Source organism: Crocodylus porosus, unplaced genomic scaffold, assembly GCF_001723895.1.
Source record: "Crocodylus porosus isolate Cpor-Errol unplaced genomic scaffold, CroPor_comp1, whole genome shotgun sequence".
Lineage (NCBI taxonomy): Eukaryota > Metazoa > Chordata > Crocodylia > Crocodylidae > Crocodylus > Crocodylus porosus.
Window position 1 is genome coordinate 118,679,866 of NW_017728931.1, and position 11,585 is coordinate 118,691,450.

The 11,585-nt window shown below is 45.8% G+C and overlaps 1 protein-coding gene across 5 annotated transcripts in view; it reads right to left on the reverse strand.

Moving 5' to 3' along the window:
- Positions 1 to 11,562, reverse strand: part of CPNE8 (copine 8) — a 293,497-nt gene extending 281,935 nt beyond the window's left edge. For 2 of the 5 annotated variants that reach the window (XM_019543525.1, XM_019543524.1), the window contains exon 1: positions 11,376 to 11,552. In XM_019543525.1, coding sequence (XP_019399070.1) covers positions 11,376 to 11,488 — 113 coding nt within the window. In that variant the 5' untranslated portion in view covers positions 11,489 to 11,552. Of the gene's footprint in view, positions 1 to 11,375 lie in introns of all 5 variants that reach the window. The other 3 variants (XM_019543521.1, XM_019543522.1, XM_019543523.1) reach the window with 3 other exon arrangements.
- Positions 11,563 to 11,585: the final 23 nt, after the last annotated feature.

Here is an 11,585-nt window from a genome sequence, read left to right on the forward strand (position 1 = left end):
GGGTCTGGAACCAACTTCCAAGGGAAGTGGTGCTGGCTCCTACCCTGGGGGTCTTTAAGAGGAGGTTAGATGAACACCTTGTCGTTCGACCCCAGTACTCTTTCCTGCCATGGCAGGGGGTCAGACTAGATGATCTACTCAGGTCCCTTCCGACCCTAGAAACTATCTTATGAATCATGTTTGCACACCTAACATTGCACAACAGCCGGCAGCACCCTTGAAAGGATCTTAAGGCACCCTGAATAAGAATCATGGATGTAAGGACTATTAAATTTACAAAAGTCAAACATTCAAGAGTTAGGAAGTTAAAAAAAAACAAACAAACAGAGCAAGCCAAGTTCTTTCACCATCTACCAAGCTCTCCAGTCTTCCAGGTCTTCTTAACAGCTTTGCTCTGTATTTGTTCCAATTTAAATTCATCTTTGGGATCAGGATTGTCCATAAAAAACTGTGCCCAACATCACGACAAGGCATTCCCAATGGTACTAAAAACTTGCTGGTTTCCATTAAAAGTACCTTAGCTAAGACCTCCAAGATTTGCATTAGCCTTTATCACAACTATATCATACTGGCAGCTCAGTGTCATCCTGTACTCAACTGCTACACTGAGATACTTTCCCTCCTCCGATGCCTCCATTTCATAAGCTCCTCTGGTTTATAGTAAAGCATCTTGGCAACAGTTCTCAGTGCATGAGTTTGTACTCTGTACTATTAAAATGGCACATTATTTCTTTTACTCCAATCCACTAATAATTCAGGGCTCTTTGTTACTGCTAATGCCCCCCAACATTCCATCATTCACTTAAATATTCTCCTTATACTCACTAAATACCGATTTTACACATAAATAATCTCTCTCTTATGTTTCAAGGAAATCGTACATTTCCCCTGAAAATTATTTTTAAGAGCCTGATTGCCATTTGTGTTGAATTTGATTCAGTCCCTAGAGGGCAGCACAGCTGTAAAATACTTCATGATACCTTTTCCATCAGGAAAGGTGGTGAAAGTTAATTAGGTAACCAGAAGAGTAAACATTTTACTCATTCTTGGTCTACTCTGGTTAAGAAAAAACACACTTTTTTCTCAAGTTCAATTATATGAATAGTTTTAAAACAGCTGTGAAAGTGAGCTGTAATAATTTTCCAATAAAACTTCAGGAATGGTTTACCAATAATTTTTGCTCACTTTCATGTAAATTACAGTAAAAAAAAAAAAAAAGCATTTTTTTTTAATTTGAGAAATAAACACACATACTATGAAACACCAAAATAAAAATGTTACCCACGCTACATAATTCTGCTTTCTTATGAGTAGGCACTTGTCTTATAGTTTTTACTTGCATGATTGCATACTATTTTTTCCACAGAACCTCTAGCCTTATTCAATGTGCATTGTGAATGGTGCTTAGGGATTAAAATAGCTGCTTAAAACTTTTTTTTATCCTCTTCATTTAATATATGGCTCCCACGCACACTATGAAAAATTGTATTGCCTTGACAAGCTTTTCTATTGTGCTTATCACTCTAGCATCCACATGCCTTTCACCCATTACTGAGTTTTTCCTCAAATAATTCCTTATACACAAAAGAACTAAACTTATTTTACAAATTACAAAATTAAAATATCCAGATTTAAGCCAAATGTTGCATAAGTATCCACTAAAGTTGAACCATCTGAATGATTAGTGCCCAATCTGAGATGCTTCTAGACCTATAGTTACAAAAGTGATAATCACAAACCTGTCTATAGGGAACTCCTGGGAACCCCAAGTTTCTCCCTGATGCACCACTGCTTGTTCAAAGGAACAGGCCAAGGTTTGCCCTGGGATAACTCATCACTGCAAGCCTCAGCTCCACTGCCTTTATGCCAGACCCCGCAGGTGCAGCAGGGAGACCTCTGCCAGCTCCAAGTAGTTTCTCTTTTGGTTGTGAAAGAATTTTGGGTCTCTCCTTCCAAAGAATGAGCTAGTATGGAATACCAACAAACCAATTTATTACATAGGAGAAAAGAATTAAATAAGAAAAATTGACCATATTATTTGAAGTCAGAACAAAAAGACAAGTCATTTTTCTTGCACACTGGGTTACAAAAACTAGCCTTTCAGAGTCCTGCCAGTATTTCCCAAGATCAGCTAGCCCTAACTTCTTCTGAATAAAAGCACAAGAATGCTCTTTCCCAAGTTCCAAACTTACATTTTTCCTCCACACAAATAAAAGACTATTTGCCTGCTGACAGATATGAAAAAAACCCCATGCTTTACCAGAAGAAGCGATGTGTTAGTTGGTCCTGGCTCGCCCAATGCCTGTATAGATTGGGCACTTCAGCAGGGCTTTTTGCTGCTTTTATCTGAAGCCAATTCAATCAGCTATTAAACAAAAGCGCCAAACCCCCACCCTAAAGCGCCCAATCTATACAGACATTGGGTGAGCTGGGTCCAACTAACGTAATGCCTCTTCTAGGCATGCACAGGGGTGCACAGAAATGATTTTTCCACTATGTTCAGCACTGATGAGGTCTCACATGCAGTACCACATCCAAAAAACATGTAGAAAAATAGGAAAAAAAAGGTGGGGGGGGGGAGGTAGAAAACAAAGAAAAATTATTAGAGCTTTATGAAATGACTTATAAAAGAAAGGCTGAAAGAACTGGGATTACTTAGCCTGGAGAAGAAAAGACCATGGGAGGATTTAATAACAAACTTCCATTATGTGACGGGTCGCTATAAAAAAAGATGGCAAATAATTCTGAGTCCGGAGGGAAAGACAAGTAGTAACCATCTCAACATGAAATAAGGGAAATGTATGACGGATATTAGGAAGAATGGTCTAACTCTGGTAGTATTTAAGCATTGGATCAAATTACCTAGAGATGCTGTAAAATCTACTTCCTTGCAAGTTTTTAAGAACAGGTTGGACAAACACTTGAACGGAATGGTTTGGAAAGAGATGTTCCTGCTTTGACTTCTTTACAGGAGAGAAATGTGGGAAACCCTGTGTTTTCCCTTGCAGGCTGGAACTCTTCCAGCCTGCAGGGGGCTGCTTGAGGGGCCCCCCACCCCACACACTGGGGAGCTGGAGCCTGGGGGTGAGAGGTACCAGCAGGGCCAGAGGGCTGCTTTCTACTTAAACTATATACTGGGTTGGAACTGGCCATCAATATTTACAAATTGGTCCTGGTACAATAAGGGTTGAACACCACTGAATTATATGACTTCCTGAGGCCCCTTCCAGCCTTATTTTTCTATGATTATATGATACTGTGTTCAGCCTCCATAACACACAGATAAATCTTCTAGCAAGTCTTGGAATTCCTTTAAATATTCGTCTCAATAGATAAGGAAGTACTGGAATCAAAGAATCTGCCTGAGTGAAGACTCTTGGCTTTTTAAAGTGACAGCCAAGACACAAGGGCAGTTATCTGAATGAAGCTTGAGAACACGAGTGAGCTACACGTTTCAATTTCTGTTCCTTTCTATGGGCTAATTTTCACATCTGTCTATGGAACGTAACTCAAATTCATGGAGAGACAGCCATGGATATCAGAAACAGAATATACTGCCACATCTGATAACCTAGGGATGGGCAAAATACAGCCCACAGGCCAGATCCAGTCCAAGGAGGGAGTTAATCCGGCCCCCACTGGGTCCCTGAGTCCCATCTGGCCCAGGTGTGCAGCAGGGCTGGGGTGGCTCCACAGCTGTACTCCAGTTTTAGGCAGCCGAGGTGGTGGCAGCTCCTTTTGGCTGTCACTGCCACCAGCCAAAGCTCTGGCCCCAGGGAGACTGACAGGGACCCAGGTACTCAGCCTCAGCCCACCCCGCACCCACTCCAAAAATCACCAGGACCCACATGCACAGCCCTGATCCTGGGCTGCCCCATGCCCGCTCCAGACTCACCCACCCATGATGAGCAGTGGCAGCAGCAGTGGCAGCCAGGCAGAAGCCACTGTTGGGTGCATGAGAAAAGCAGCCTTGTCCCCCTCACCGCTGCTGGGCCCTCTTGCTGCAGCCCCCCAGAGCCTGTACCAAGTCTACTCTATGGCTCCTCTCTGCCATTGCTGCCACCAGTGCTGCCTCCAGGCCACCCAGCAGGGCAGCAGTGGCAGTGGAGAGGACAGCGTGGGCTCTGGGCAGCCACAGCAAGAAGGACTCCAGCAACAAGGGAGAGACTCCTCTCCCCCTCAGACTGGCTTCCCAGGGGATCCTGCCCATAAATTGCCTTAGCACAACCTCGGGGAGTGACCCAAATCAGAGTCACCGGGATTCTGTCCCTCGCTCTGCCCCTCCTGCCTGCAGGGTTCTCCCGGTGCATGGTCCATGTGGCTACTGCCACCGTTGCCATCATGATCCCAGCCCGGCTGGTGCCAGGCATGAGTGAGTCAGCAGCGGGGTTCACAACCTAGATTTAGGCTCACAGCAAAAAAAAGAGTTGGGAGTCACTGCCTTAGCAAGTCAAAGTCTGCTTTTCTGAAGTCCAGAGTCCTTACTCTGCTGCTCTCCATCTTTCCTTTCCTCAGGACCCTGAACTCAACCAATCAATCATCACATAGTCACTGCTGCCCAAGTTGCCACCCACAGTTACATTCCCCACCAATTCTTCCCTGCTTATGAGCAGCAGGTCAAGAAGAGCACAGCTCCTAGTTGGCCGCCCCAGCACTTGCACCAGGAAGTTGTGCCAAATACTCTCCAAAAGCTTCCTGGATTGCTTGCACACTGTTGTATTGCTCTCCCAGCAGATGTCAGGGTGAATGAGGTCTCCCATCAGAACCAGGACCTCTGATCAGAAAACTTCCACTAGCTGTCTGAAGAAAGCCTCATCTACCACATCCTCCAGGCCTGGAGGTCTATAGCAGACCCCCACCATGACATCACCTTTGTTGCTCTCCCTTCTGACCCTAACCAGAGACTCTCAACAGGCCTGTCTCCAGTTTCATACTGGAGCTCTGAGCAATCATACGGCTCTTTTACATAAAGCACAACTCCTCCTCCTCTTCTCCCCTGCCTGTTCTCCTGAACAGTTTGTACCCATCCATGACAGTGCTCCAGACATGTGAGCTCCCACCAAGTCTCTGTTATTATTTGAGGGGTAGAACAGAAAAAAAGTACCAGTCTGGAACACTGTCCCTGTTCTCCCAGCATCCCAGTTGTTAAAAAATCCATATCTGAAAGCTGGTCTCTTTGATAGGCATGCCCACTTTCAGCACATGACAATTCAAAGCCCACTGGTTCAAGGATCTTATGTTCAAACGGGAAGATGTTGTGATATAAACTACTAAGGACAATAGTGCTAGCAGCCTTGGGAAACAGGAGCATATGAATAACAGATTTTTCTTTTCAACAGCTGAACCCTGCCCCCAAAAAAGAAAAAGAAAAAAAGAAAAGAAAGAATTTATTTTTTAAAATTCCAACGGAAACAAAAATGACTTGTTTGTGGGCCTCCCGCTCCAAGGCTCCAAAATATTTCTCAACTCCCACCAACTTTGAACAAGGTGTCTTTTTGTTACTATGGAACAGAACATTTATTTTCCAGGCATTTTCTTTTCTTTGTAACATAGGCAAAGTACAAAGAAGCACAAGATTTAAAAAAGACTGCAGGAAAAGATATTCCCCATTTCATCTAGTATCCTAGCGGACATGAGCTAAGGATGTAGAGGGAATCCAGGCTCAATTCCCCTCTGTGCTTGAGGGGAACAGAACCCATTATCTCCCCAAAGAGTGCCTTAAGCAACACATAAGACACATCTACATGGGACACTATGTCACCATAGTGATGCAGCTAGTCGCTACGGTGATACAGCATCAGCAGACGAACCGTGACACTGATGCCATGTTGCTGCAGTGACAAGCTACCTCACTATAGCACGTCGCTACAGCGATGTAGCCGTTAAAAATAACTGTGTACCTCCGGGATGACGCAGTAAGCCATCATTTAGTAGTTCCTAAAGCAAGCGCTAAATGATGGTGCAGGAACAACTGCCTCGTGGGAGGCACATGTAGATGTGCCCACTGATATGTATTCTGGAATGGTGTCCCTTAGTCTCTCTTGCTGAATACAGAACACTTACATTTTCTTTGAGGCACAAAATACAAATGGTTTCTCTCTCTAGCCTGGCAGTTATAACCAGGGTTCCTGGTAGTCTCTGTTGAAAAATCCCAAATTCTCTTATTAAAAGGGGGAAAAAAAATTGTTAATTCTCTTATTTAAAAAGCCCAAATCCATATTTTTTCCATGATTAAAATGAAATGCCACTATATAGGTATCAGTTGAACACAATGTGTTATTGATATATTTACAATTTTAAAGCAATTTGGAAGCCTACCACTACTACCTCAATCCTTATTATAAATGTTTTAATACCTATATATTTTAGCATTTGATTTTGGGTTTATCATGGAAAAAAAAAAATCACAGCTCCCCCTGCTCCCCTTATTCACCAGGACATGGGTCCAGCTGCAGCTGTCCCCCCAACTGCTTTGTGGCACAGAGGAGGCCTGATATGCCAGTGCCCTGCACATGCCATTGACCCTCACTCCCCACCCACAACCCTGCAAGGGCCCCTCACTCAGCACTCACAACCCCCTGCCCCTCTACCCCTGCTGGTGCCCTTCACTTGTGACCTGCAGCACAACTCCACGTCACCACCCCCGCTGCTGCCAGGAGGGTAGGGGGAGCCTCACTATGGTATTGCAGGACTCCTGGAGACAGTACCAAGCTTTAAAAGGTACACCAATACATCAGTCCATATTGAATCAGCACTGGTAAAAGGAAATCAGCTTTTTTTGACTGATGTGACCAATAATGTCACCATTAAATGCTGTGTGCATGTGCCAATAAATGCTGTGGCACCTGAGGGTGGTGCCAGGCTCTTCCCAGCAGAGGTGCTGGGCTGGGGTTGAACTCAGGGCGGGTGGGGGCAGAGCAGGCAGCAGCAGAAGCATGTTGTCCTGATGGAATGCCAGCTGAAATTTATAAGCATGATGGGGAAAAAGCTCTCTCACCAACTACACACCATTATTATGAATATCTGGAAACATGAACAGGGTGCCAGTAACTTGAGAAATGCCAGAATTGTAAGCATATTCAAGAAGAGAGATAGACTGGACTGCAGGCATTACCATGTTATTGCACTCCTGTCCAGAGCTGGAAAGATCTTCAGCCATATTCTCCTCAAGAAACTAATTCTTCTTGCTGACAAGATTCTACCCAAGTCCCAGTGTGATTTCAGATGATTCAGAGGTACAACAACTATGATCTTTGTTGCAAGACAGCTGCAGAAGTGCTGTGAGTAACAGAGATCTTTACATGGCCTTCACTGGCTTAAGGCCTTTGACTCAACCAACAGAGACTCTATGGAAGATCCTGATGAGATATGGATGCCGTCAAAATTTGTTACCATCATCAGACACTCTCATGACTACATTACGGCAACCATCCTAAGCAATGAGTCAGGAATGGCCCCTTCACTATTAGAACTGGAGTCAAGCAAGGACATGCAGTTGCACTAACAGTCTTTTCCATCTATACTGCAGCTATTTCACATCTCACTGCTGATACTTCCATCTGGAGTCAACATCTCGTATCACATTGACAGGAATCTCTTTACCATTAACTGGTTGTGCTCACCTCAAATGAAGAGCTCCAGGTCACTCTTGATTACTTCCGTGAAGCCTATGAAATGCTTAGATTCACTGTCAACTTCACAAAAGCCAAGATACTTTACCACCCAGCTACTCCTCCATATACAGTTAGAGAGCAATCCTTGAAGCATATGTAGATAGCCACCGTTTCCAAAAAGTAACTATACACTATAATATTCAATATTGGATAAAATCTGCCAGTGCTGCCTTTGGATGTCCCCAGAATCATGTCTTCCATGATCTTGACATCAGGATCCAAAGCAAACTTCTTTTCTACAAGCTACTGTCATCCCTACCCTATTGTCAGGGTAGATCAACTCCTTCCTAGAACTATTTGCCATGTCTACAACCCAATACGCAGATTGTGGATGGGCCTCCCTCATCATCTACGCATTCACAATGAATTCCCTATCTACTGGAAGGCTGTCATCCTCATACCAAGGGACTGCCGACAACTTTTTAAAACAAATTAATTGTCATCTTCCTCTTTGTTCTCCTTCTCCTCTTCCTCTTTGTTCTTCTTCTCCCCAGTGCCAGAAATCATTCCAAAAAAAGTCAGTGCAGAGGGCAGTGATGTCAAGCCAGGAATAGGTGCTGAGGTGTGTACTTCCACGTCATCATCCAGGATACTGAACTATTAATAAACACCCTTTATCTAGTCATTAAGGATATACTAGACTTAACCAGTACAAACAGTGTTGGTCAATGCCAGTGAAAGATTCAGTCCAATAAGATTACCAAGTTAAACTAATGCTAAAACAAGGCACAGAAATCACAGTGAGAAATCACAGTGCAACTGGAGCTAATGTGTGATCCATGCAGTTGAGCCTCTTGCCATGCACCTCTTGTCATGCACTTATGGCAACTGTGGGATCAGCCGGCATACAGGGAGCCCAATTCTGGCCACCCCCTGTACTGGCAAGAAGCAGGCTTCAATGGCTGGGAGCCTGCTTTGCTGAGGGAGGTCCCAGCTGTGGGGGCCACGCGCAGCCAGGACCAAGAGTCCTGTAACTGATTCTTGAGGAGCTGGGACCAAGAGCCCCATGTGGGCCAGGGGCTTCACACCCCCACCCAAGCCTTGGGGAAATCACAGCAGCCACAATCCCCAAGGCTCAGGGGTTTCATGCTGTGCATGATGCACCCTTGCAGCTGGGAGCCCTGTCAGCTGATGGGCTCCCAACCACAGGGAAGATCCTGCTACACATGCAAATTAAAGCTTGATAGCAACCAGCTATATACTACACATTTTTTAGGTCTAACTTTACAGCTGGTTGGAACTTTCCATCACGTTATAGCTACTTTGCACGTGTAGTGGGTCTTAAGGTAAATGCACAATTACCTAGATTACTGCACAATACCTGTAATGTGTAGAAGGGCCTTGGTTCCCATACCAGAGGACCTCAGCATGAAGCTTGGACCTGCTGGATTATCAGGTTATAGGCATCTGGAAGCCAAATAAGCACACAGCATCAACCATCGCTTCCCTCCTGCATATGTGATGAAGCTGTGACAAGCCATACACTTGAGCAGAGGTGGTCAACCTGCACCATAAGCATCATGAGCGGCACAGGAAACCTGTGTGGTATGTTACAGATCAGGAAGTGATAGGTAGGGCAGAAGGCAGAGCAGCAGATCAGGCAAGGAACCCAGGGCAGGAACAGAAGGCAGATTAGGCAGGGGAAGCAGTCTGGAGTGGCACTTGAGGAAAGCGTAGGCTAATCTGGGGGGCATCTGTCAAAAAAGGCTAGCTCCCCACTGCACTAGATTACTATTTAGCACATCTTACCCAGATGTCAAGGGCACTGACCATAAACCCTGGTTTCTAATCCAGGTGTCATGCAGAAGCACACTTGATGATTTTTGGAATGAATAAAGTGCATCTTGTAATTAGGTTAAAGTAGAGAAGATCTACCCTGAGGATCTAACCTGAAATCCTACAAGACAAGTGCCAGTTGCTCTCTGCCAGAATTTGAAGCAGCTGAGAGCACAAATTCCCTTTTATAGCATAAATTAATGACACATGCCTTGCACCCCACCCTTAATGGACAACTAAAATTCTGCACCCAGATGCTACAGTGAATCGTGAACTATGTATGTGGAAATGAACAATGTTCCCCAAAGAATTTTATAATATTCCTTTTAAACATGTACAGTGGGGAAACATCTAAGATAGTAAGTTATTTCACCACAGCATACACAATAAAAGATCAGTTACATAGCCCTGAAAACTTAAGGCTATATCAATTAGTAGCTAACTGTTTTAGCACTTCCTGCATACAGCATTCTGGTACCTCAACTTCTACATATACATTGTGTTCTACCAGACCCATAGGTGCTCTGAACTTTTCCTTAATTGTTCGATACTGAACAGTTGCACAGCACTTGATTTATGTCTGTACTGACATTTTATATTTAGAAAGCGGGTAAGAGGTAGTATCTACTGTTTAAAAGCTTCCTGAAAACAAATGCCAAAAAAATGCTATCTGATATCCACCAACATTTTAAAAACAAATTCAATTTTGCACAAATAAGCAATATGTGCATAGCAAAATCAAGGGCCCCAATTTATAGATGGAAGGCTGAACAAGCAGAGATAAACTAACCTGGTCACCCCATCCCTTCAACCTGACCAGGATCATGCAGTGATTTAATGAACAATCAGGAGGTGTCTTGACTGCTAGTCTGTTAATTTAAAGACTGGAGCACACTGCCTCTACCGGCAGCCTCCTAGCACCACATGAGCAAATGGGAAGTAGATTAACACACTAATTACTCAACATGCTAAAAAGGACACCACATGGATGGGCCTGAAAACACACACAAACTACTGTTCTGTTATGTGTAAATCAGTATGATAAGCCAGTTATCAGACTGGTTCCACAACTCTTAGGGAGTAATGGTGTCATTCAAGATATTTTACTCTAAATATGACCGTTAAAGGCACTTTCAAAAAACCAACGCAGTTGCTGATTACTGAGCAATATTTTTTAAAGTACTTTAAGTATCTTCCCCAATTCACACTTGTGTCCTTTATCCTGGAATGCTATTTACTTTAGGCGGTTTTAGCCAATAAATGTCAGTACAGAGGAGTCATCGTAATCAGTTACTCATTAACCCCGTGCCCTAAAGTTTTTGGTTTTTTTAACTTCTGAGGCGTTTGCTGCCACCCCAGCTTCGTTTGCCGTCAGGATTATAGGGGAATTTCCCTGGCACCTTCCCATGGATGTCGTTATGAACATTGGACAGAGCAGGTGCCCTGCAGCCGAGTAGCCATGAGAACGAAAACCAGTTTTGTGGCAACCACCCGACCGCGCTTCCGCCCCTGCACGAGCGCAAGTCCCGACCTGCTCGCGGGAGGCGCGCGCCGAGACGGCCGGCAGCGCCCGCGCCCCGCGCCCCCCTGCCAGACGGGCCTGAAGTTTCCAAAAACAGGAGGACTGAGGGTTCGAGCCCGCGCTATCGCCCCTCCAGGTGCCGCTGAGCGCTCTCCGCCAGGAGGTCGCACTGTACTGCGGGGAGAGGGAGCCTGGAGGCAACCAGCCCCAGGGACAAAGCGCTCCCGGCACGAAGGAAACGCAGCCGCCGCCAGGAGAGGAGGAAGCCGCCCCGTGAGTCGCTGCCAGGAAACTTTGCGGCACTTCCCGGCAGAAAGAGCCATTGCTGCGAGCGGGCAGGAGCCGCCCGCAGGACCCCGGCCGGACCCAGGAGCCGCCGGCGAGGAGCCCCCCCCCGCGCTCACCTGCAGGACACGGACACCTCCACGCGCGTGGCCGGGACGCTGGCGCTCAGCACGCGGAAGTCCCCCACGGACGCCATGTCCCCGACCCCCGACGGCTTCTCCGGCCAGAGCATGGGCGGCGCCGCCGCGGCTCTGCCCTGCCCGGGCGGGACGGGACGGGACGGGGCTGCACGCGCAGACTGAGCCAGCGGCGGGCGCGCGAGGCGGGCA